The sequence below is a fragment of the Anabrus simplex genome, chromosome 1, assembly GCF_040414725.1.
Source record: "Anabrus simplex isolate iqAnaSimp1 chromosome 1, ASM4041472v1, whole genome shotgun sequence".
Classification (NCBI taxonomy): domain Eukaryota; kingdom Metazoa; phylum Arthropoda; class Insecta; order Orthoptera; family Tettigoniidae; genus Anabrus; species Anabrus simplex.
Window position 1 is genome coordinate 1,692,227,149 of NC_090265.1, and position 27,948 is coordinate 1,692,255,096.

General features: G+C 40.9%; 1 protein-coding gene across 2 annotated transcripts; it reads right to left on the reverse strand.

Annotated features, from left to right (window-relative positions):
• Window positions 1-2,914: 2,914 nt before the first annotated feature.
• Window positions 2,915-27,948, reverse strand: l(2)SH0834 (lethal (2) SH0834). 2 transcript variants are annotated; one of them, XM_067154439.2, is made up of 3 exons: window positions 27,545-27,948; window positions 27,260-27,415; window positions 2,915-3,968 (listed from the first exon to the last, which is right to left on the reverse strand). In XM_067154439.2, the coding sequence occupies exons 1-3, from the start codon at window positions 27,654-27,656 to the stop codon at window positions 3,850-3,852; spliced, it is 387 nt and encodes a 128-aa protein (XP_067010540.1). In that variant the 5' UTR covers window positions 27,657-27,948; the 3' UTR covers window positions 2,915-3,849. The 2 variants fall into 2 exon arrangements, with proteins under 2 accessions (XP_067010540.1, XP_067010534.1); XM_067154433.2 differs by having other exon boundaries at window positions 27,069-27,415; window positions 27,545-27,905.

Genomic DNA, 27,948 nt, shown 5'->3' on the forward strand with positions numbered 1-27,948 from the left:
CCCCGCTCCAGTACTGAAAAGAAGGGGAGAGAGTGAAGGGGTAGTGTTGAAGGCCAACCCAGTACAAAACAAGGGGGAAGGGAGTGAAGCGGTAGTGTCGAAGGCACAATGACTCACCTTCTCGCTTAATGCATTGCTGCATGGACTGCATGTAGACAGCCCGCTACAAGACATCGTTGTGATCGAAATGGGCACAGTGGCGGATGTATTGAAGTACAGCATTAGGTTACTACTCGTCCGGCCCCGCGGTGTAGGGGACAACGCGTCAGGCCGCCCCGGGTTCGATTCCCGGCTGGGTCAGGCGGTTTTAATTGTAAATGATTAATATCCCCGGCCTGGGGACTGCGTGCTTGTATCGTCCTTAACGTTCCTCACATTCAACACTCAACACTTCCGCAATTCCAATTACATGCAGGTTCTTATATTGTGCAAGTAGGGGCATAAGAACTGTATATGTCGACGCCCCGAACAAATAGCATTTTAACATACAAAATTAAAAAAGTAACCTACTCTGATAATTACAGTATTAAGAGGTAAAGGAGGTTTTTAACCGAAAAGTATTTTATACTAGTTAGGAAGATTTTGTAGCTGCGTTATATCGGGTAGTAATTTGAAAATATCTTTTATTGGTTCGTAACTTTGTTCTGGACTTTACTGAAGTTATATCATCATAATTTACCACATCGGATATAGAATTACGATAAATTCTATAAACAGAAAATTAATATGCTAAAATAAGGTATTGGTGTATAACTGTGTAAGCATTTCTTTATAAAAATAACTGAAGATACATTTTACTTCTTGAGCAATAAGAAAATACATCTGAACGGCACCCTCTAAAATGTCCACATATTCACAAGCAGTCATATGTGGAGTGATCTCTATCAACTCTCCTGGACCAGCACTCAATACGCCACATGTGATGTGACCCGACTGATTAGTTACCTGGACAAAGGGCTCTTCATAACGCTTTCCAACTGGACGCCAGCACTTCAGCTGTTTACCTTTTCATCCAACCAAATTGTAATTTCCCATTCCTGTCGTGGAGTAACACTTTCTTGTAGTGCAAAGCCTACGCGAAGTTCTCTGTGGATAGGAAGAAGTCGCTCCTTTTTCGCAGCTCGGCAATTGTAAATACCTGCCGCGTGGAGTCAGCGACTCACGGTAGTCCGGCTTACTGGCAATTCCAATGCGGCAATCGCATTATCGATAGTTGCAAACGGAGAATTGTCCATAGTTTGAATGATTCCAGCATCCTGTTCCGGAGTAGTTCTTCTAGGAGCCTTGTTATGTGTCCTATGATCTACCAATCCTTCTTCACCTCGTTCTTGCTATATTTCTATCCATCTCCAAACTGTCTTAAGACTGCATGGTATTGCTTGTGCTATTGCTTGGGGGACCATGTGAGCCTCCCTCATGCCAATAATACGGCCTCGATTCACCTGTGATAGGATAGGAGACATCGTATTACAATGTTACAGTATAACACCGGAATACACACACTGTGTATTCAGCACTACCTGTTCACTCCCTTCCCCTCCTTTTCAGTACTGGAGAGTGGCCTTCAACACTATCCCCTTACTCTCTCCCTCTTTTTCAGTACTGGAGTGGGGCAGTGTTGATTGTTTACGTCGGGACACCATTAATGTGCGTGCATGTACTACTCAACTGTGATGTTAAGGGTAGCTGTCGTTCTAACAACACGGATCTTCCCTCTTGCTTTACTGTTCTCCACCCAGCATTTGCCTGGTGTGAAAACAGAAAACCACAGAAAACCATCTTCAGGGCTGACAGACTATGATTTTATATGACATACTATGTGGACGAATATTACTTGGAGTCATGATGCCTCGGTGGGGGGGTGTCAGTAGAGGCTCCCCCAATTCCTAATGACATCCGGCAGTTAATATTAGTGACAGGTTAGATTCTGGTTCACTGGAAAGCACTGTTAGTAGGTTAGAGTTTGGTTAGGAGCAACCTATGGCTCGTACAAGGAGTATCGCCATTTGTTGGCAGCCCTGACGGCACTCCATGCTGTAGGATACTGGGTGCTGTAGTGTATGCAGGAAGTGAAGTTGATGTTGTTAGTGTCCTAATTACTGTGTTAAGATATTGGAAATACTAAAGATATCTGTGCGTTTGTATATGACTGTAATGTACGAGTAATTATTATGCTGTGCTACTTGTAATGAAATATTCTGTAAATTTGACTGCATTTTTTTTTTTGCAAGTGGTTTAACATCGCACTAACACATCAAAGGTTTTCGGCGATGTAAGGATGGGAAAGGGCTTAGACTGGGGAGGTAGTGGCTGTGGCCTTACACTAATTTAAGTATAGCCCCAGCAGTTGCCTAGTGTGAAAACAGAAAACCATCTTCAGGGCTGCTGAAGGTGGGATTCGAACCCACCATCTCCCGAATACAAGCTCACAGCTACGTAACCCTAACTGCATGGCCAACTAACTCGGTTGACTTCAATTTCTGAACGACTGTATTGCAATAACGTTATACTACGGTATGTTAAGGGAATATTTTAAGTTATTTTTCATAAATTTCATATGAATTTTTATGCACTTTATATTGATTATTATATTACAGTTACTCGTAAGTAACTTAACAGACACGTATTTCTTGTTGTAATGTATTTCTTTTCCTCTTCTTTTTTTAATCTGGAAGTTGTTATACCACTGTAAGCAGGCATCTCTACCAGGATATCTCCCAACTGCAATGAGTTTGTTAATGACAACAACAACAACAATAATAATAATAATAATAATAATAATAATAATAATAATAATAATAATAATAATAATAATAATAATAATAATAATAATAATAATAATAATAATGTTTTAATTGACATTCCAGTCATATAAGCTTGAATGGAATATAATGTTAAACAAAAAAAACTAAAGTCATTTTTGTTCATTTATTTACACAAGATAAATATGATAAAAACAAAAATATAGGTATAACAATTTATACATATATAAAGAGCTGTGCAAAATTAATGCAGTGGAGAGTGTGAGTTAAAATGGTTTAAAGTCAAGACTTCTCTTCTGTACACTTACACAGAAGTGCATCTGTACGATCAGGTTCCAAGCTTAGTTCTGACAGCTGTTTAATATTACAGCATTTGTTTGATTAAAAAATTGTTGGAGGTATAGTGATACAAAATCAGTTTTTAATACCAGCATGATCTGTGACAAATTTATTCCAAAAGAAATGGAAGCCCATTTAATTTCACTCTATTTATGAGAAAAAGTTTAAAACCAAAATATTTATTAGGGTGAATCTGATTATTGAAATAATAAAATGGTACCAATTAAGATGAAGTTTGAGACTAGAAATATTATTGCAACAAGAATTGCACTGAAGTTCCATTTAATAGAACAGAACAGAACAGAACAGAATTGGGCCAAAGTCTTGTCTATGGCAGCAATCAATTAAGGTTTTATATCTTTAAAAAAAAAAAAAAAACTACACAAGTTCCACAATGAATGGGTGTAGATTTGAAATAAACATTTCAATCCTTGTGAGCTCAATCAGAACTTACTATGCTGATATGAACTTTTCTTTATGAAAATATATCTCAAATAATAAATGTATTTAGCATGCTGATAAGAATATTTATATTACACTATACCGTAACCTGATATTTAAAAAATAAACGCAATATCTGAAGATAGTAACAGTCCGATGATATACCTTATTTCATTGTTATCCAGGCCACGCTAATAAGCAGTGAATGGCAACAAAAGAAACAAAATACACAGCAAAATCTTTCCCTATTTTAGCCAGTACACTGAGGCAAGTTGAAACAGCAGATGCCTTATTAGGAGCCACTCCACTAAGCATGAGAACTGTCCCCACAATACCTCCAGCACGCGAAGAAGGAGTTCTCATAGTTACGGCTTTCATCAGCAAGATATCGGTCACTTCGAAGATAAGAAGAGGAATGAAGATGGACTAAAGAACAAAGACAAAAGAAGAATATTAGTATAATGACACTCAATATTATTTAGGATCCATATTTAGACCTGAGATTGAAATAAAAGGTAAAAAATAGTTTTAAGTACAGCAACAATCATTTCCTGTTAAGCAACTATATATTTGAAACCATTGTACTGCCTCTCACATATACACTGCGTGGTCAAAAGTCACGGGAAGAGGTATCCAATTAGAAAATGTGCCGTGTATGTACCCAGAGCGTTGCAGCTAGCTGTGGCGTAGCTGAACAGTCTGTCACAGACACCAGTGTCGTGAAGATGGCAACACGTTGACTACCTGGACACAGAGCTCAATCAATGATGTGCGTGGGCCTGTGAACATTGGCAGTAGCGGTGTATGGTATGGTCCGATGAATCCTGGTTCCAGTTGTATCGAGCTGGTGGATGCGTGAGAGTGTGGCGTATGCCCCATGAAGCTATGGATCCCATGTGTCAAGAAGGTTATGTCCAGGTGAGAGATGGCTCAGTTCTGGTCTGGGCAGCGTTCTCATGGTCGCAATTAGGCCCCATTGTCCAACTGTAGGGAGCGCTGAAAGATGCGTGTTATGTGGACATTCTTTCAGACCATTTTCATCCCTTTCTGGCCCTAGAGTACCCTGATGGACATGCCATGTTTCAACAGGACAATGTGCCATGTCACCGCTCTGTGGTGGCACGCAGGTGGTTAGAAGAGCACTCCAGCGAAGTTACGACTATGGATTTGCCCTCCAGATCCCCCGATCTTAATCCAATCAAGCATTTATGGGATGCTGTCGATGCCGGTGTACACTCCATGAACCCCGCACCAACTAAACAAGACCAATTGTGGGTAGCAGTGCAGGATGCATAGGTCCAGATCCTCCCAGAATGATTCCAATCTTCAGATTGTGAAGAGTATCAGCACATTGCTGTTTAGGTTGCGCCTTTGGTCTCTTCCCAACAATTTCTAAAGTGTAAACCATCTTTGCAATACTATCGATTCCTTCCCTTAGCACATGTTCAACGCATTTTATCTTGTATTGGTGCAACATCAAATTTTTCCCTGGTGATTTCATTGGATATCCAATTCGGTTAAGTCCAATTCAGCATCTTTGTCTCCATTATGCCCGGTCGCCATTCAGCCTCAGTTGTGGTCAGCCAGCATTTGTAACCATACAGTGCAACGGGTTGGATAAAAGTACAATATATTTTTGATTTGAGATGATCTTTCATTCTCTGGTTGCAAGTGACCCCAATCATTCACCATTCATCCAGGTTGTGGGTATTCTTTCATTGATCTATTCGACAAATAAACCATGTAAATCAACCATCATCTGTGATTATGGGGCCAAGATACTTGAATCTTGTCACTCGCGGCAGGTCCTCACTGTCTATTAGAACGGTTCAGACAGCTTGTGGATCTGACGTTATATACTCTGTCTTCCTTTTCTTGAGGTGTAAGACGTACTAAGCCAGCCTACAGCTCCATTCCTGCATATGGAGCTGGAGATTAAGATTAGCCTCAGTGGCCAACTTGACATTGTCAGTGCAGAGAATGAACTACAGCAAAAGCAGGGTATAGGTCTGTTGTTACAGCATCTATCACTAGAATGAACATGAGCAATAACAGCACTGAACCTTGGTGAATGCTAATGGTGAACTGGGAAAGCCACTGGATGCTCCAGCAGTGGCTGAATGTACTATCTTCCATTCACGAGAAAAGCTCCGCAGTGGAAAGTCTGACCTGATGGAGTGCGGGGAAAGACAAGTGGGAGATCGCTCGATGGGCTGCTCTTAGCTGGGCATGTTGTCCGACCATCGTAAAAACACTGGTCTCTTTGAATGAGAGAGTGAGTGAGTATGTTGTTCTTATTAGCAGGCAATTGATTTCTTATATTGGTGTGTCAGATACATGTGGTTTAGCAATTAATGTGTCCAACATTTGGAAAAACGGTAAAACTGTCCACAGTGAAGCATGGGAAGTAATTCTCAACGTCACAGATGTGTGTGACAAAGAAGCACAGCAGAAAGAGCCAACACTGCCTCTGTCTCATTCAACAGACACAACAGAAAAAATAATCTGGTGTTTCAGCATCCCTTATTAAAGCTATCAGATTCCAAATGAAGGAGTGTGATGAAGAGGTTCAAGGTCTCCTCAACACACAGCTGGAAAGCATTGGCCTAGACCAAGCTCCAGATGTATTACCATACCATCGTTAACTTTGAGACAGCAATAACATGAAGACTGCCATTAAGACCTGTCTGAGTTGGTGCGACATAATAATAATAATAATAATAATAATAATAATAATACCGTGCCCAGTCAGCTTTCGTGGGAGTCTGGCACCGAATTGAGTAAGCGCTAGACATAACTCCTCGGAAGACACTGGGGTGGGGAGCCTCAACCCCGACACGGCGCGTCCCGTATGGCTGATAGGGGATGTTCCTGTAGATATGCAGGACAGGTGTGAATAAGGCCAAGCCAAATAAGCACCCGCGGATCAACTGAGGCAAAAAGGACTGCAGTCAACGGTCTCGACGGCGGAAGAGGATATTTCCCAACGGCTGAGAGAGCGGAAGAACTGGCTCTTCGGCTTACAACCGAAATTCTAACCACGGACTCCTAATTAATCGTAAATGATAATTTAGCCGGAAGACACCAAGAGGCACCTCTCGATCTTAACCATCGAGTTGTAACCTTGTGATCATACCAGTATGATCACCCCCTGCATGTATCTTCAACTTGCAACATTGGCATGATGGATAACATGTTATCACAGCAACTACCCCAGGCTCTGGACACACCTAGTCCGGTTTCTCCCGATCATCAGATTCTGGGGGATCGGGAGCATCATGCAAAGAAGAGTCGGAGCTTCTCAAAATCTCTTCATCCAAGAAAAAGACCTTCTTAGGTACAATTAATGTCAACACCCTACTGAAAACAGGCAAGCTTAAACAGCTAACGGACACCCTGGATAAGTTCGATATTCAAATCATAGCACTCCAGGAAACGCGCTACCAGGATGAAAACTATTTTGACTCTGAAGAGTACAGGATATTTAAGGGTAAACCTGCCATAAGAATCCATGGGAACTTAACACAACTTGGAACAGCTTTTGCGGAACGAAAAACTATCATCAGTTCTATACTTGACTTTACATCATCATCTGAAAGAATCTCAGTACTTACTGTGAAATCTGGCAATAAAGCTTACTCCTTGGTCAATGCCCACGCTCCCACAAACACTGACAATAAGAAAAACCGGAGAAAGTGGAAGCCTTCTGGGAACTCTTAGAAGAAACCACTAGCAAGATTCCAAAGCATCACGTGAAAATCTAAGTAGGTGATTTTAACGCATAGGTTGGCAGAGAGAGGAAACACAAATGGATTGTTGGTCATCACTCGGCAAATTGGGGAACGAATAAGAACGGAGAACGTCTTATAGACTTCTGTAAAACCTTTGTCTTAAAACTAATGTCTATGCATTTTGCGAGACCCCCACATAAGAAGAAAACGTGGAAATCACCAAACCCGTTACTGGGCGAATTCCAGATCAATCACGTCTCAATCTCCAGAAAGAATATGTGTGAGATCCAAAATGTTAGAGTACGGAAGGGAGTTGTCGACTCGGACCACTACCTAACACAAATCAAAGTGAGATTCCAACCCAACAGACGCAGACCTAAACACAAAAGATCTCTAAGAGTTGATCCAGAATGTCTTCGACAGAACACCACGACCTTTCTACAAGACATACGAGAGCAGGACCCCAAGGACTGGCCAGGCCTTCGTAAAACACTTCAAACATCAGCCATGAAATTAGGACAGTCTCCAAGGAAACGCAAACATAGGTGGTGGAACACGACCTGTGATAAAGCCATTGATGAACGGATGAAAGCATGGAATCAGTGGAATGGACATCAAACAACTAAGAGATGGGAGACCTTCCTAAAAGTTCAGAAAATCTCCTCAAAAATAATCCGCAGGGAGAAATGAGCCTATGACAAAAATAGACTCATGGAAATCGAACAAGATTTCCTTAGAAACAACTCCAGGAATTTCTACAAGACCTTCCGTGAGAATTTATCTAGTTATCAACCACCATCTTTATGTTTCCGTCGAGCAAATGGAACATTAGAAACGAACACCAAAGAGAACTGCACCATTCTAGCTGACTACTTCCGAGACCTCCTCAATTGTGATCCTCCAAAGGAAAGACTGAACTTTGAAAAGCCCATGCCCAACCCCGATTCACAGCCACCGACAATACAGGAAACAGCAGAGATCATACGATCGCTTAAAAATAATAAAGCTCCTGGAGAGGACGGCATCACTGCGGAGATGTGTAAACTTGGAGATGATCTTGTAAGCAAAATTCATGCAATCCTAGTAGAAATATGGGAAACGGAAATGATTCCATAGGATTGGAAGTGTGCATTAATACACCCATTGCACAAGAAAGGTGACAAGGCAGATCCAAACAATTATAGAGGCATATCTCTACTGCCAATCGCATACAAAATTCTTTCCAAAGCTCTCTTGAACCGGTTAGAAAAACAGACAGATCACCTGATTGGCGAGTACCAAGTGGGTTTCAGGAAAGGTCGATCATGTGCAGAACAAATATGGAACTTGAAGACGATATTAAGGATTCGCCGAAGTGCCAGCATGATCGTCACCTTTGTGGATTTTAAGAAGGCGTATGACTCTGTGGACAGACAGACAGTATTTGATACTCTAGAAGAACTCAGAGTGGACAAGAAGACCAGATCACTTATCCAGCAGACCCTCACAAGTACGACCTCTAAAGTGAAATTCCTTGGAGAAATCTCTGAGCCTTTTGAAATATGTTTTTTTTTTTTTTTTTTGCTAGTTGCTTTACGTCGCACCGACACAGATAGGTCTTATGGCGACGATGGGACAAGGAAGGGCTAGGAGTGGGAAGGAAGCGGCCGTGGCCTTAATTAAGGTACAGCCCCAGCATTTGCCTGGTGTGAAAATGGGAAACCACGGAAAACCATTTTCAGGGCTGCCGATAGTGGGGTTCGAACCTACTATCTCCCGAATTCTGGATACTGGCCGCAATTAAGCGACTGCAGCTATCGAGCTCGGTTTTGAAATATGTACGGGCGTTCGTCAAGGTGGTGGCATCTTCCCTATTCTGTTTAACTTAGTTCTAGACAAAGTTATTAGAGAGTGGGAAAATGATATCAAGGGTGTGAACATCGGAAATTTGGGAAGCAAGGTCAATGTGAAATGTTTAGCATTTGCTGATGATCTCGCAATTATTACTAAGACCAAGGATAAAACAAGGTATGCCATACAGAGACTACACAATATAGCATCAAAGGCAGGCCTCCAGATATCCTACGAGAAAACCAAGTACATGGAAAATCTACGTCAAAATAGCAAAAGAACTCCGCTAGAGATGGAAAACGGCACAATTTCACAGGTGCCCTCCTTCAAATACCTTGGAGAAATTATACTACCATCAGGATTAGACAGTAGTGCCAATGTAGAAAGAAACACCAAACTACATAAGGCATACAGACTGACGTGGAATTACTACAACAAAAGAGCGTTATCGCGTAATTCAAAATCACAACACTACAAGACAGTTGTATTGCCCGAAGCTTTATATGCCTCAGAAACCATATGCTTAGGTGGTCACTCTAAAATTACAGAAATTGAAAAGCAGGAGCGGAAAATTCTCAGGAAAATTTATGGTCCTACGAGAGAAAATGGAATGTGGATTAAGAGGAGAACAGCAGACCTCTACTCCTTCACCGACAGGTTTACTGATGTCGTACAGAAAAGGCGCCTTAATTTCTATAGCCATATCTACAGAATGAACAGCGACAGACTAACTAAAAGATTATTCAAAGTAACCAACTCAAAGAAGGTCAAAATAAAATGGCTAGAAGAAACTAAGGCGGACCTCCAAGAAATAAATATCACAGACGACATCATGGAAAATTGTGGAGCTGTTAGAACAAAAGTAGCCAATCATAAATTTAGGGAGAAACCAAAAAAGACAACTGGTAGGAAGTGGTCGACAGAACGCAAGATGCAACACAGTGCATTCATGAAGAGATTTTGGGAGGATAAGAAGACACAAACCATCAAACCAACTAACAAGTTCAAATGCGCTCTATGAATGGGCATAACGAAGAAAGAATAATAATAATAATCATCATCATCAATACAACTCAACTTTGAAAACCCCGCACCAAATCTAGATTCAGAACCACCTGCATTAGAAGAAATCAAATAATTATCAGTGAAGTAAAAAGTAACGAAGCTCCAGATGAGGGTGGTATAATTGCCGAAATGTGGAAAACTGGTGGCGAAAGCCTTGCCTCGAAACTTCATGCTATTCTCAGCGATATCTGCATCACGGAAAAGATTTCCGAGGACTGGAAATTTGTATTAATTCACCCACTGCACAAAAAAGGTGATAAAACTTACACCAACAACTATAGAGGTGTCCCCTTGGTATCAGTTACCTATAAAATTTTCTCCAAAGTTCTACTGAAGAGACTTAAGACAAGCAGATCACCTCATTGGAGAATACCAGGCAGGTTTCAGAAAGGGTAGATCATGCACAGAACAAATACTCAATCTCAAAACTATCTTACAAATGCGTAAAACTAAACAAACAGTGATCTCCTTTGTAGACTTTAGAAAAGCGTATGACTCCATAGACCGACAGACTCTTCAAAGTACTTGAAGAATTTAAAGTAGACAGAAAAACAAGAGAAGTGATCAGACGAACATTAACTGACACTACCTCCAAAGTTAAATTCTTAGGAGAAATATCTGAGCCTTTTGATGTCAACTCAGGGGTTCGACAAGGAGATGGACTGTCACCTCGCTTGTTCAATCGTGTTCTAGAAAAAGTAATCAGAACCTGGGAAAAAGAAGTTAAAGGAATAACTTTGGGCAGACAACTGAAAAACAGAATTCACGTGTGGTGTTTAGACGACCTGGCAATTCTTTCTAATAATAGGCAAGAAGCAATCCATTCCTTTGAAAACCTACATGAAATTGCAGCCAAAATGGGACTCCAAATGTCATATGTAAAAAACCAGTACATGAAGAAGCCTCTTGGTTTTTAGATGGGCAAGCCATGATGACTAAATTTCAACAAATTTCCCAAGTAAATAAATTCAAATACCTTGGAGAAATCATCCAACCTTTTGGATTAAATCGTGAAGTAAATAAGGAGAGAATTACTAAATTACAGAAAGCATACTGAATCACATGGAACACATATAACAAAAAATAATTATCTCGAAAAACAAAACAAAACAAAACCTGAAGTATTATATGCACCAGAAACCTTAATCATTGGCGGTAGATCACTCATAAAAGATACAGAAAAGCAAGAAAGAAAAACTGTACAGAAAATTTTTGGCCCAGTCTGCACAGAGGGAGTATGGATGAAAAGGGAATCTCATAAAATTTATTGCCATACTGAAAAAATCTGACACTATCAGCAAAAGGAGGTTGAAATTCTATGGTCACATTCCCAGAATGAACAATGATAGACTGACCAAAAGAATTCTAAATCTTGCCCTCACACTGGAAGTCAAGAACTGGCTAATCAGATCTTCACAAAATCAACATCAACCAGGAAACTGTGAAGAACCGGCCTGCTTTCAGAACACTGACTAATAATCTTTGTTTCGTGGAGCCAAAAAGCTAGAAGTAATAAAACCGGACAGAAGAACGTAAGAACAATTTCAGTGAGAGGATGAAGAAATTTTGGGAAGAGAAGAAAGCAAAATCATCAGCTAAATAAGTGCTCCTCAGTTTGGCATAACATTGTGGAAAAAAAAAAAAAAAAAAAAAAAAAAAAAAAAAAAAAAAAAAAAAAAAAAAAAAAAAAAAAAAAAAATCATCATCATCATCCTGCATTCCACAGATGTTGGGTTTGAAAATACTTCTTCTAAGGGTTGGGAGCAGTAGAATACACCCATGGTAGCCTCTGCCTGTTCTAAGAGGTAACAAAAAAGGGCAACCCTACAGTCCAAGAATTTTATGAGATGAAGAAAATGCTCCTGAGTTGTGGTATATTATCAGGTCTGGTGTCCGGCTCCATGGCTAAATGGTTAGCGTGCTGGCCTTTGGTCACAGGGGTCCCGGGTTCGATTCCCGACAGAGTCGGGAATTTTAGCCTTAATTGGTTAATTTCGCTGGCACGAGGGCTGGGTGTATGTGTCGTCTTCATCATCATTTCATCCTCCTCATGATGCGCAGGTTGCCTACAGGTGTCAAATCAAAAGACCTGCATCTGGCGAGCCAAACTTGTCCTCGGACACTTGTGGCACTAAAAGCCATACGCCATTTCCATTTCATTAGGTCTGGTAAAAGAGAAGATAGACTTCCCAAGGGGAGAGGAATCTCTTAAGCTCATTTTCAACAGACTAGGTTTTAAATGGAAGAAATGTGTGAATAAGCATAAATTTATTATTATTTTTTTACAATTTTGCTTTATGTTGCACTGACACAGATAGGTCTTATGGTGACGATGCGATAGGAAAGGCCTAGGAATGGAAAGGAAGCGGCCGTGGCCTTAATTAAGGAACTGCTCCAGCATTTGCCAGGTGTGAAAATGGGAAACCATGGAAAACCATCTTCAGGGCTGCTGACAGTGGGATTCGAGCCCACTATTTCCTGGATGCAAGCTCACAGCTGCGCACCCCTAACTGCACAGCCAGATGGATTAGGAGAAAGGTAATGTTTTCAGGCTGGTCAGTAGTTTCACGAAAGCTGGCCGCATGTGCTCCCAGTCTGCATTCCTTCCAGGGTTTTTCTCGTGAATGGACGTCAGTAGCAAGCTGTGCTGTAACTCAGATACTGTCATTTCATAAGCCCTAAAGTAAACTACTAACAAAAGTTTAATTTTTAATTATTTACCAAATAAAATCTAAAAGCGACAATCTGCATAATGGTGGCAACAGTAATCTTGAATTATGACTCAAACCCTGCTTAATCCAAGTATATATAAATGAAATATTATTCATATGAACTGATTAGGAGGCCAATCTTTTAATTCCCTAATTGGTGTGGCTATCAGGTGGATTATCTCTTTGCCTGAGGGAAAAAAAAAAAAAAAAAAAAAATTGTGAGGTTTCCTCAGACGTACTATACTATAAAACGCTGACAGGTGACTAATTTATCAGTGTAATCTGCTGGTAGGCATTGTGCTATAGTAGAGGGACACAGTAAACACTGTTCTGAATGCTGCATCATTTGTTTACACCACCCAGGCTGGCCTTACATTTAGTTGTCTGAACTTTTAACTCACGTGCCACCTCCAATGCCTTTACTTAAATAACTTTGGAAATTGGATAACTTCAGTTTCCTTTCTCTTGCACAAGTTCTGTAACAAGCCTATCCATTTTCATCAAATTTTCCTGTCTTTGGTTCTCTGAATGTTTTTCTTAAACTTCTTTTCACTTCCTGCCTTTTCTTTGCAATATTTTCACTGTATAGTGAAGGGATGAAGATACTCTCTTATCTGCACGATCTGCCATGACTAGAGTAGTGACCAGAACTAAACGCAAGGCAAGAGAGGTCAAAGGTGGATCTCACAAGCAACCACCCATTATTTGGACATCGACCTCCACCCAGAAGACTGAAGTCCAGGAAAAGTTTCCTCAACGTCTCCAAGGCTCTGGATAAACCAACAGGAACAGCACGTTGTGATATGTGGCGAGCAAAAATGGAGCATCTTTCTGATTGGATGGTGCCTTCTGAATCTCCACCCCCTGGTCATCATTTGGAATGGACAACCTGGAAAGCACTGAATCGTTTGAGGAGTGGAGTAGGTAAATCCAAGGATAACCTAAAAAAATGGGGTTATTTGAAAGATCAATCAGACTTCTGTGATTGTTGGGAGCAACAAATTACCTAACACCTGTATGACGGTCAGTCCTGCCCTGTTCGTTGTACACTTCAAGATTCAAGCCACTGAAAAGGGAATTTCTGTTGCCCATTTCCGGGCAGACATTGTGTGAAACATGTTTTGTGACATAAAATGTACTTTGTTTTGTTTGTATATAATACCTTATTTATATTTTAAGTTTTTTCAACACTCTGACACAAAAAATAAATTAAACCAAGCAACAATATATCACAAGTTACAAATTTGAAAAAAAACCCCATCAAAGATCGAGAAATTGTGGTTTATTCATGATCTTGAGTACCGACTACCCAGTACAGTTGGGGAATGATACAAACACACCTTCAGAAAAGTGAGTTTAAAAAATGCTAGGCTGTGCATTTAAGACAATTACAGTTTTTTTGCTAGTTGCTTTACGTCGCACCGACACATATAGGTCTTATAGCGATGATGGGACAGGGAAGGGCCAGGAGTGGGAAGGAAGCGGCCGTGGCCTTAATTAGGGTACAGCCCCAGCATTTGCCTGGTGTGAAAATGGGAAACCATGGAAAACCATTTTCAGGGCTGCCGACAGTGGGGTTTGAACCTACTATCTTCCGAATACAGGATACTGGCCGCAATTACAGTTTGTACAAGTACATTTTAACATAAAAAATTATAGTCTTTTACTGTATATAGGTGAATAATCCTCAAATATGTTTTTCAGAATTTGTCATCGAAGAGACGGGGTGTGGGTATTATTTGCATCAGGGCTGGTACAATGCTCATGACGCACAGGAATCTGGACATTTGTATTTTTCCACCCACTCTGTTCCCACCACAAGTGAGGAGCATGCAACACACTGTAATAAGTCCAGAACAATGCTATGTGCTACTCGAATTACGTAGAAAGTTCCTTACATTGTAAGTAGGCTATTGGAGACTCTTGAATTTACGAGAAAACATGTCATGTCATATTCTTCTAGAAGCTTGGCCAGACAACGTATATAAAGAGGCAGTCTGGAGGATAGAGTGGAGTTGCTTTGATGATATTTCTGTTGAAGTCGTGTTAGCCGAATGAATTGGTGAATTGGTTTTGTAGGGTTGGTAGTTGACATGCATCTGCTGCAGTCTGCTTCTGATTCTTCGTAGTAGTTATCCGACGTCAAGGTTGGGCACTTGTTCTTCAGGTGTCCCACTCTTTCAGATTGGTAGCCTTTTGTAACCGAGCTGGTCTCTTCCGTAGCTTTGCTCTTGTGCTCCTCTTCCAACTGGGTGATGATTCTACGTAGATCATCAAAGGATCTCAGTTGTGATACTTTCACTAGGGATTGAATCTTATTGTGGAGTAGCTCTGTGATGTCTGGTAAGATCTCGTTCTTGCTTCCTTCCGGGTGCAGCTGCTTGAAGAGCTGGTACTTCTGGAGGACGAATGCGCTAGCTCTCATGCTGGTGGGTTGTGCCTCAGTCAGTAGATTCCTTTTCACAGAGCTCTTCACCCCTTTGGAATTAAACCTAGCAAGGAATTCCATCTTGAAGTCCGTCCAGTTTAAATTTTAGCTCTACAAGTTATTGCACCAAGTAGCGGCTTGCCCCTTTAACCATGGTGTGATGAATTGAACAAGGATGTCCTCCGGTGGATTAGTCCTTCCTAGTAGATTGACCGATCCCTCGATGAAACTAGTCAAATTATCTTCCAGTCGTCCGCGGAATTCCGGAAGACTCTCTATAATCACCTTCGGGTCTAGGTGTCCTGTATTGCCATTTAGGTTTGAGGGGGTTAAAGGCGTACTGATAGATCCTGTTAATCTGTCTTCTACCGCATGAAGGATGCTTTCTCTTCTATTCTGCTCATCTCCCTTGATGGTCGAAAACCAGTTTTCTAACCTTCCTTCAACAACAGAAATACGGCTCCCAAAATTTCCCTCAACGGCAGAAATACAGCTTATTACATGTGATAAAATTCATTTATGGGTCCATATTGAAAGTATTTATATTAAATAACACTAGAATGTTTTTATTGTTCTCCCACCTATTCAATACAATACAATCTTAAAAGTTAGGACTTTGTCCTTATCAAAATGTTAACATAAAATTAATACATTGGATGGTATATGTTTTGCCTATCAATAGTAGGCATCATCAGCCATTTTTTACCTTAGGAATAGGTCAGGTACTTGACTGGGAATGACTTATGAATACTGTTAAAAACTATGTCTTGTAAAATTGATTGGAGATCGTTAACAACTATTAAAAAATGAAATGTGGTATGCTATTAGTTAACAATATTGTGTTAATATTTGAATCTAAAAACACGACAATTATTTGAAGATTACAACGTAGGTGGTTGGTTCTTGATATTAAAAGATATTACAATAAAGATAAAAACCAGAAAGCACATTCCATTTAATTGTCAAATGGCATGTTGTTAACAACTTGAGGAAAGTTGAGCATTGGTAATGGTCATTGATTCTTGAAGTTAATAGGTATTGATTTTCATTTATATGCTTATAAATTTTGAAGAATTTTCATATGGCCTGGTTCTTTTTAAGATAATATTAGTTGAAATGCTGGTACCATACGCTATAATGAAGTTTGTGTGGACGTCATTAGGCCATCTTCTTTGATGTAGTATTTGTAGGAAGAGTTTGTGATAGGTGTGGCTCTTTGTTGTTGAATGTGCTGAGGTGAGCGTACTAGTCGAAAGGGAATGTTGTTGTCAATTGGTGGGTAGCCAAGTGTGTGATAAAATTCTGTAATTAAAAGAGTTATTTTGAAAATTTAATGAAGGACCATAACTGGAATTAAGGGGCTGAATAGTGGAAGTTAAATGGGTGATTTCCGATGAAAGAGTAGCTTGAAAAAAAAGGTTGCAAAGTTTGGGCTGGGAAGAACTGGGAGAAAAGAGACGAGCTGCTCGACTGAGTGGTATGTCAGATGTAAGGTTTTTCAGGCGTTTGCTCTATTAACCAGCGTTTCGTCTTAGGTCTGACACTAGACTCATCAGAGTGGGATATGTCAGACCCTACCCACTGCTACTGGGGTGCCCATTATAAGAGGCACAGTCTGATAACTGCATACGGGAGATAAAATCTCCACAATGGAATTACTGCCCGCCTAGCAATTCCGAATGGAATATTCTAAGTTCCCATGGAGGGAATTAATTATTTTTCACCAATAGAGCTTCTCAAAAACACATCAGATGTAAGGTTTCTCAGGCGTTGTCCGAGCTGTCAGCGGAGAAATGGCGTGGAATGATATTAGTAGACAAATAAGTTTGAGTGGAGTCTTTAAAGTAGGAAAGATCACAATATGAAGATAAAGTTGGAATACAAGAGGACAAATTGGGGCAAATATTCATTTACAGGAAGGGGGGTTAGGGATTGGAATAACTTACCAAGGGAGATGTTCAATAATTTTCCAATGTCATTGAAATCATTTAAGAAAAGGCTAGGAAAACAACAGATAGGGAATCTGCCACCTGGGTGATTGCCCTAAATGTATATCAGTATTGATTGATTGTGATTGATTCTTTTATCAACTTCATCAAAGGTGATTCAAAAAATGGGCTTCAGAATATAAGTTTAAAGGAACTGTAGAGAGGATACAACCCTGGTCTTTGCATCCTTTTCTTTCATGTTCTCTTAAGTAATGTGGTCAACAATTTTGATGTGTGAGCTGGTTGGTTCCAGTACAGCTTCTTGATGGTAACATCTTAATTGTGCAGCCTTCTGTATTTTTGTATTGTATAAGTGTTGACACTTACTCCTTTGACCGCTGAAATGTTTACTTATGTTGAGGGCTTTAGAGAAACTGGCAGTCGCCGAACTCTTACTTCGCGTGTTGTATTTGTGAAGTCTTGGTGGAGAGGGTTGAGCTTGAGAAGGCGTGGCTAAGGGCCCATTCGCTGTGCGTGAGGAGGAGTTGCCAGCAGCGGGAGAAGGGGCGGGGGTGGTGAGTGTGTTGGATTGGTGGGAGTGTTTACTGATTTTGTGCTAAATATTTTATAACAATTACTATTGACAACAACGTTCCCTTTTGACTAGTACGCTCACCTCAACACGTTCAACAACAAAGAGCCACACCTATCACAAACTCTCCTACAAACACTACATCAAAGAAGATGGTCTAATGACGTCTACACAAACTTCAATATAGCCTACGGCACCAGCATTCCAACTAATATTATCTTAAAAAAGAACCAGGCCATATGAAAATTCCTCAAAATTTATAAGCATCTTTTTTATCTTTATTGTAATATCTTTTAATATCAAGAACCAACCACCTATGTTGTAATCTTCAAATAATTGTCATGTTTTTAGACTCAAATATTAACACAATATTGTTAAGTAATAGTATACCACACTTTATTTTATAATAGTTGTTTAACGATCTCCAATCCATTTTACAAGACATAGTTTTTAACAGTAGGCTATTCATAAGTCATTCCCAATCAGGTACCTGATCTATTCCTAAGGTAAAAAATGGCTGATGATGCCTACTATTGATAGGCAAAACATGTACCATCCAATGTATTAATTTTATGTTAACATTTTGATAAGGACAAAGTCCTAACTTTTAAGATCATATTGTATTGAATAGGTGGGAGAACAATAAAAACATACTAGTTGTATTTAATAGAAATACGGCTTTCAAAATTTCCCTTGACGGTAGGAATTCTCTCCTCAACCTGTTGTTTTAAGCGGGAAACATGGATTTCCACCTCCTCCTCCTTGAGGTTCGAGATGTCCCCTTCCAGATGGCTTACCCTACTATCAATATGCTCAACCTGAACCAGTTTTGACCTGATGTCCAATATCTGCTGTGTTAATTGATTGGTGACATCAATGATTTGGGAAGAAATTTTATCATCTACGGTTGAAATTTTCGATTCTAGGCATTGTTCTACTTTGTAAACCTGTGTGTACACTTGTGATATTTGACCGATTAAAACTGTATTAGCTTGAAAAATTTTGTCTGAAATGTCGTTTACTTTCGAAATCTGGTCTGCAAGCCGTTCTGTTAGGTCACAATTGAAGTCTGAAAGTTTGTCATTGAGTGCCTGCATCATGGTCAGTAAGGTGGAACACATATTGGTAATATTTACCTCCTCTTCCGATGCTGAGTCCGATGTTTTGCCCATCTCAATAAAAAACTTTTCGGGATCTTTGCCTTTTGATATAGATATTGATTCCCATACGGAACCGATTTCTCTTTGCGAGTTCGTCTTTAAGTTGTTGTACAGACATATTTTCTAGTATCACTTGCATTTTGTTCTAATTTGCACTTACACTCGTATTCACTCCAAAATTATTCTTCAATCCTGTCACGGTCACCAATGATGTATCCACAAAGATGCACACACGAAATGCTACCAGTTGTGTACACTATTTTATTTGAGTTATTCACAGAAATTCTATACACACAAACTAATAAGCTGCTATCATAAAATTCTTCAGGGTCAACATGCGGAAAGACATCCTGGACTATGTGAAGTGGTGCTACATCTGCGCCTGCACCAGGGCGAGCAACAGGAAGGCAGAGTCCAGTCAGCGAGGAAGACGGCCACAACGCCCTTGGGAGGTCATAGCCCTGGACTTGACGGGTCCTTACCCTAGAACATTACGGGGTTAAACAGGGCTCCTAGTAATCACCGACCTCTTCACAAGATAGACTGAAGCCTTTCTGATACCAGAAGCCACGACGGGACGCATCACCAGTCTTCTACAAGATGAGGTATTCAGCCCCTGCGGTCATCCACGGTACATTCTGTCAGACAACGGGAGTCAGTTCACATCAAGAAAGTGGCAGCAAATAATGATTGAATGGGGTGTGGAGCACTGGACCACCCCTATCTACAACCCAAGGGCCAATCTAACAGAACAACGGAACCAGGAACTAAAAAGCATGCTACGGGTCCACCTAATAACAAAGAACATCGACTGTGGGACCATCAGATATCACAGTCACTCTTTGCCCTGCGACGACACATCAACAGTGTCACTGGCTATTCCCCCTGCGGAGCTGTTCCTTGGTCGACAGCTATACGGCACTGGGGATTTGGAGATTCATCCACCACCCATTTCTGGTCAAGATGATCCAGCTGTTTCCCTAGCAGAGTGGCAGCATAAGCTGTAGCAGGACATCAAGGAAAAGCAACTTTGGCCGAGAAGAGATCTCTTACCCAGGCCAAGGCTGAAGATGTCAATGAGACCCAGATCTGCCTACCAGGTCATCAAGTACTGCGACGTAACCACCCAGTCAGTAATACGATTGGAGGGTTTCATGCAGGTCTCGCACCTTAGTGGGCTGGACCCATCAAGATGGATCAGCAGCTTGGCCATAGAGTCTACTTACTACTTACTTACTCCTGTCAAGGTCCACGCATCAGAGTTGCAGTGAGTAGTCACCCAACCGCTGCATATACAAAGTAAGCCTGGTACCGCCACGGGTCCACCTGGAGGAGAGGCTACTAATGACACAGCACAATCTGGTCACGAGGAGAACGCAACTACCAACGAGAACGACGCTAGCGGCGAGGTGACACCTACCCCCCGACATGGCACGATCTGGTCAAGAGGAGAACACATCCAGCGACGTTGAGGACGAGAGAAGATATAATCTACAACCAAGGCAAAGTCGACGAGTGTGATAGACTGTTGAAATTGTTTCAAGTTATAGGGGGGATATTGACACAAGTGTAATAGACTAGTGAAAATGAAAATGAATGCAAACCTACAACCTGTTTTCCAGTCAATGACCAGGTCAAGGATGTGATGAATGAAGCATATATAGGCTATTAGTACGATGGAGTCACCACTCCCAAAGTGTGACTAGTATAACTTGGAAACAATATTCTCTATCTCATGGGTAAATAATGGAAATATCAAGCTCGATTTATTATTATGACTTGTGGGGTGTGGCTATGAAGTTGTTTACATCTATTAGTATTATTATTATTCTTTGTTTTACGGGGGTGAGGAGTGAGGAAGGAGCTACCCTGGTTCTGGTAATACCACCAACTGAATAGAAATGAAATCTGAACTGAATCGATAGTATGACTGATCGATATGAATTTTCTAAACCTTTATTATTTTAAACCAGCAACTGTGTCACACACACATTATCTAACATTTCTCGATGCGAGGCAGAAAATGATTTAATCCTCTTAATAGTTGCAACAGATTTTCCTGTGTACGCGGCAGCTCGTTGAATAGACTTGCTGAGGGGGAAGAGGAGCTGTTGATTGTCTTTTTCCATATCACAGCACTCTACAACTTGAGCTGTTATTTTTCTTCCCTCGGAGTGTATAGCCCTTGATGGTCGTTTCCGTGTAGGAGTTCTCGGTTATTAATGTGATGTACTTGGATTTTCTTCACTCGTGTTCAATCCTAACCTATATTTTGACTTTGCTGTGTAAACAACAGAAGGCTACTAGTACGTAAAGTGTACGCCAGATGTCTCATGACGATGCATAACTGATTCATAGTTTGTGTGTCAAAGGTTGCCGATACGAATCTCAAAGATAACCGAGGTCTACCGATTCAGCACTAGGGAGCCGAAGTATCACTAAAAGGTTTGCGTACTGTCATTTTAACATTTCATTTACATTGTATGTGCAAATATTACACTTCGTCTAATGTGGCAGCCCACAAGTGTGGGAAGTACATAAAGAAATAAAATAATAAATAAATGACTACACGGCGTCGCCATAAGACCTATCTGTGTCGGTGCGACATAAAGCCACTAGCAAAAAACATACATACATACATACATACATTATCATTATAGACTGTTATGCCTTTCAGCGTTCAGTCTGCAAGCCTCTGAGAATTTACTAAACGTCGCCACAATCCTCGATTTGCAACTAGTGTTGTGGCCTCATTTAGTTCTATACCTCTTATCTTTAAATCGTTAGAAACCGAGTCTAACCATCGTCGTCTTGGTCTCCCTCTACTTCTCTTACCCTCCATAACAGAGTCCATTATTCTCCTAGGTAACCTATCCTCCTCCATTCGTCTCACATGACCCCACCACCGAAGCCGGTTTATGCGTACAGCTTCATCCATCAAGTTCATTCCTAAATTAGCCTTTATCTCCTCATTCCGAGTACCCTCCTGCCATTGTTCCCACCTGTTTGTACCAGCAATCATTCTTGCTACTTTCATGTCTGTTACTTCTAACTTATGAATAAGATATCCTGAGTCCACCCAGCTTTCGCTCCTGTAAAGCAAAGTTGGTCTGAAAACAGACCGATGTAAAGATAGTTTCGTCTGGGAGCTGACTTCCTTCTTACAGAATACTGCTGATCGCAACTGCGAGCTCACTGCATTAGCTTTACTACACCTTGATTCAATCTCACTATATTACCATCCTGGGAGAACACACAACCTAAATACTTGAAATTATCGACCTGTTCTAGCTTTGAATCACCAATCTGACATTCAATTCTGTTGAATTTCCTACCTACCGACATCAATTTAGTCTTCGAGAGGCTAATTTTCATACCCTACTCATTGCACCTATTTTCAAGTTCCAAGATATTAGACTGCAGGCTTTCGGCACAGTCTGCCATTAAGACCAAGTCGTCAGCATAGGCCAAACTGCTTACTACATTTCCACCTAACTGAATCCCTCCCTGCCATTTTATACCTTTCAGCAGATGATCCATGTAAACTATGAACAGCAATGGTGAAAGATTACAGCCTTGTCTAACTCCTGTAAGTACCCTGAAACAAGAACTCATTCTACCATCAATTCTCACTGAAGCCCAATTGTCAACATAAATGCCTTTGATTGATTTTAATAATCTACCTTTAATTCCATAGTCCCCCAGTATGGCGAACATCTTTTCCCTCGGTACCCTGTCATATGCTTTCTCTAGATATACGAAACATAAACACAACTGCCTATTCCTCTCGTAGCATTTTTCAATTACCTGGCGCATACTGAAAATCTGATCCTGACAGACTCTCTGTGGTCTGAAACCACACTGGTTTTCATCCAACTTCCTCTCAACGACTGATCGCACCCTCCCTTCCAAGATGCCAGTGAATACTTTGCCTGGTATACTAATCAATGAGATACCTCGATAGTTGTTGCAATCCTTCCTGTTTCCTTGCTTGTAAATAGGTGCAATTACTGCTTTTGTCCAATCTGAAGGTACCTTACCAACACTCCACACTAATTTTACTACTCTATGAAGCCATTTCATCCCTGCTTTCCCACTATACTTCACCATTTCAGGTCTAATTTCATCTATTCCTGCTGCCTTATGACAATGGAGTTTATTTACTATCCTTTCCACTTCCGCAAGCATAATTTCACCAACATTTTCCTCCTCCCCATGAGCTTGGCTGTTTGCAACACCACCATGATGATTTCCTTTTACATTGAGAAGATGTTCAAAATATTCCCTCCACCTCTCCAGTGATTCCCTGGGGTCTATTATGAGTTCACCTGAATTACTCAAAACACTGTTCTTTTCCTTTTTCCCTCCCTTCCTAAGATTTTTTATTACTGTCCAGAAAGGTTTCCCTGCTGCTTGACCTAGCCTTTCCAGGTTATTACCAAAATCTTCCCATGACTTCTTTTTGGATTCAACAACTATTTGTTTCGTTCTGTTTCTTTCATCTACGTACCAATCCCTGTCTGCCTCGGCCCTTGTTTGGAGCCATTTCTGATAAGCCTTCTTTTTACGTTTACAGGCTGCTCTCACTTCTTCATTCCACCAAGATGTTCGCCTTTTCCCATCTTTACACACAGTTGTTCCTAGGCATTCCCTTGCTGTTTCTACTACAGCATCCCTGTATGCCACCCATTCACTTTCTATATCCTGAACCTGCTTACTGTCTACTGTTCGAAACTTCTCACTAATCATATCCATGTACTTCTGTCTAATTTCCTCGTCCTGGAGATTTTCTACCCTTATTCGCTTGCAGACAGATTTCATTTTCTCTACCCTAGACCTAGAGATATTTAGTTCACTACAGATCAGATAGGGGTCTGTATCATCGAAAAATCCCCGAAAAACTCTTACATTCCTAACAGATTTCCTGAATTCAAAGTCTGTTAAGATATAGTCTATTATGGATCTGGTACCCCTAGCCTCCCATGTGTAGCGGTGAATAGCCTTATGCTTGAAGAATGTATTCGTAACAGCTAAGCCCATACTAGCACAGAAGTCCAGCAAACGCTTCCCATTCCCATTAGCTTCCATATCTTCCCCACATTTACCAATCACCCTTTCGTATCCTTCAGTTCTATTCCCAACTCTCGCATTGAAATCGCCCATTAGCACTATTCTATCCTTGCTGTTGACCCTGACCACGATGTCACTCAATGCTTCATAAAGCTTGTCAACTTCATCCTCATCTGCACCCTCACATGGTGAATACACGGACACAATTCTTGTCCTAATTCCTCCCACTGACAAATCTACCCACATCATTCGCTCATTTACGTGCCTAACAGAAACTATGTTGCGTGCAATGGTATTCCTGATAAAGAGCCCTACCCCAGACTCTGCCCTTCCCTTTCTATCACCCGTCAAGTACACCTTATAATCTCCTATCTCTTCCTCATTATCTCCCCTTACCCGAATATCACTTACTCCTAGCACATCCAGATGCATCCTCTTTGCTGACTCAGCTGGCAAAAAAAACCTACACAGTTCAGGAGTGTGAATCTTAGAAATCTTCTCTCGTATAAGAGATGAGGGAAATGTGTTCACTGCTGATGCTAGGGACCCAAAAACCTGCCCCAGAAATATATTTTGGCCTACATCAATATTCTCCATACCGGTAGGGCCTACATCCCGAGTAAAGAGTTACTGCCAATGGTAGGCATTAAATAAGACACTACTCCCAGAATTCAACATAGATTTCATTCCTAATTATTGAAGATTAAGAACTCCTTTGCTTGTAAGCCAATGGTTTGACATAAAATGGTCTCCTGGGACATACTTGCTTCGAAAGGCTCTACGTAAGCACCCCTGATGTGTTAGACCAGTGGGTATTGCCACCATTAAGAATGTGAAAGAACCAATAATATAAGTTACGCACTTCATAGTGTTTAGTCAAAAGTTGGTTAGTGTTAGGGGAAATAAAGGGTAAATGTTCCGTACCTGGTTCGTGAGCGAGCCAACATGGCGTGGCTCCGCACAAACTTAGCGCAGCTCGGAAGATGTCACAGCTGTTACACAAACAACATGGCGTGGCTCGCGAGACGTCAGAGTGAGCTATACAAGGCTGCCAATCTATGAGTCGCCGTGTGGCAGCAGTAATGGTGGTGATTATTGTTTTAAGAGCGCAATTGGTCTATGTTAGGTAAAGGAGGAAACACGATTGGCCTGGACTGGTTCTTGCTGTGCGTGGATAGGTTAGACCATTGGTCTGGACAGTTAGAATCCGGCTAGTGACAAGACCATTGGTCTGGACAGTTAGAATCCGGCTAGTGACAAGACCATTGGACAGGATAGGTTAAACCATTGGTCTGGACAGTTAGAATCCGGCTAGTGACAAGACCATTGGTCTGGACGGTTAGAAGGCGCGAAGCGGCCCTTAGGCCTCTAGTATCCCACGTGACAAGACCATTGGACTGGATAGGTTAGACCATTGGTCTAGACGGTTAGAATCCGGCTAGTGACAAGACCCTGGAACAAAATACAAAATGACAAAAAGTAACGATATGCGGCATCTCACATACCTTCATTAGCGCAGAGGATACGTGCTGGCAGCGAGTAGGAAACGGTGGACCCGTTCCTCCCTGGGGTAGCAGTACTTAAACAGATGTTCTGCCAAGTAGCCAATGAAATGTTTCTTGCGCCCTGATATGGGTAGGAATTTGCGTATTATGCACCACTTCCTTTCAATTGTGTTAGTGTGCACTGCGATATCCTGTCCCGCGAGCCGTTGTTGATTCAATACGTGGACCTATCCACTGCTGGGAGTGTCCACGAATTGGATCGAATGGTTCACTAGCAAATGAAGAAAACCATTGTTCTGGAGGCAGTAATATACTTTCCAGCAGTCCGACACTATCGTTGTGCCGGGAAGAATATACTGCCTAATGATGTTAAGTAAAGTGACACTCTCACGGGAATCCACGGGCACGAGGAAGAACTTCTTATTGTTGGCTCTTTCTACTCCCCCAAAGACCTACTGTCCTTCAACTCTACGGCGGAGCTTGTATTTTATCTTGCTGAATTTGACCTCGTCTATTTCCACAATAGAACCGACTCCTCCTACAGGAGTGGAACTCTTTTTGGCCCAGTCGACACACACTTCCCTGCAGTAGCTGCACCAGTGTGATATAGTCTCGGAACTAAGTTTCAGTTCGTGTTTTATCAAAGGGTACTGTGGCCTATTACCTAATAACCAGTATGCCACAAAACGGATAATTTTTACAGGCGAAAGGTGAGCCTCTAAGAAAGTTCCCACCTTTGCAGATCTCTATTGCGGCAAGTAAAAAGTAGCTTGGTGCCGGAAACTTTCACTTCTAGCTCCTTAGCACATGATCCACAGGGAATGGAAGTCTTAATTACTCCGTGGGTTATTAAATAATCCTTTAATTTACCCTGATCAGTACACAAAACACAAATGTCGTTTATAGTGAAATCATATCCAGCACACGCCATTTCTACTTTCAAACAACCACTATTGCCTTCTTTCGCTGAATGTGATAACCCTGTGGCTACAATTCATGCCAACCCTATCGGAGAGAATAATAACATTGTTTTCGTCAAAGCCTTTCACAGCTGATTGATGCCAGCCAATAGGGACAAAGAAAATGGTGGCGATCTCCAGTTTTAGGTGGCCCCGGTTTTAATTCCACTATTTAAGTAGCTTTTGGGGCAGGCGGGATGGTCACAAGTAAGCGTCCAGGAAGGATCTCTACTCTCTGCTACTTCAGGCACTCTAAAACATTATTTAAATATTTTTTTTACAGCCCCGAACCAGGTAAGGTAGTACCACCACATAAAGTATGTGACTAGGAAGACTAGAACATCGTCGTGCGGCGTACTCTACAATGCTTGGTGGAGGGTGGGGTGGGGAATTGTATAATTTTGCCAAGAAATTCACCATCTACTGCATCACAGAAAATAGGTTTCTGAACTGATAACCTTGGTCTGTTCCTAGAAAAAACGAACATCCCCATTACTAAAATGATATGTATGATACAATAATTTAGTCACTTGTCCTATAAACTTACCTCACCAAAGACAAATCCCCAATCAATGTAAAACAGAAGCTGTACTAATGCAGCAACTCCAACAAAATGAAATCTTGAATCTTGGATGGACTGCAAAAATGTTACTGGCTGGGAGCCAATTCTTTCTGGTAACGTGATTCTATCGATTCTATCAGACACACTACCGAGCAATTTGGGAAGAGCATTCAAACCTTCTGTATTAGCAACCTCATCTGGAGTTTCAAACTGTCTATCTTCAAAATTTTGCAATCCAAACTGGTTGGTATAAGCACCATTAATCTTCTCTTCTGAAGACTCACTCTTTTCGACAGGGCCATTCTGCACTCCGTGGTCAGTACAAAATCCACCTATTCAAATCACAATAATACATATAACATTAATAAACAGTGTAACTTAAAATAATAAGAACAATCCAGAAAACAGGAATCTTGAAAGAGTACGACATACAAATTTTTTCTGGTTTCTTTTCACATTACCTTTCGCTGTGCTCTTGCTATTTCCAGTGATTCTCTTCAGCCTTTCTTCTGAATTTTCCAATATTCTTCTACGGCGCGCTTCACGTCTAGCAGCAAGAGTATTTTCTGCCATTCCTCACATTCAAGTAGAAACCATAACCTCAAATTGTTGAAAAGAAATAACAGTACCTAGAGCGGTGTAAAATTGACATAAACTAAAACACCTGTTTCAAAATTCCGTTTACACCTGTCATCGACATTCACGTATATAAAATACACAAGCAGAAAATATATAAAACACGTCAGTAAAAAAAAAACCCACTTGCCGAAATTTATAGTCGATTTTAGCATATGTTGTTGTTCGATCTCAACCTCAACTCTGCGGATTTGCGATATATCGATTATTGTAAAGTGATAGGTCGGCG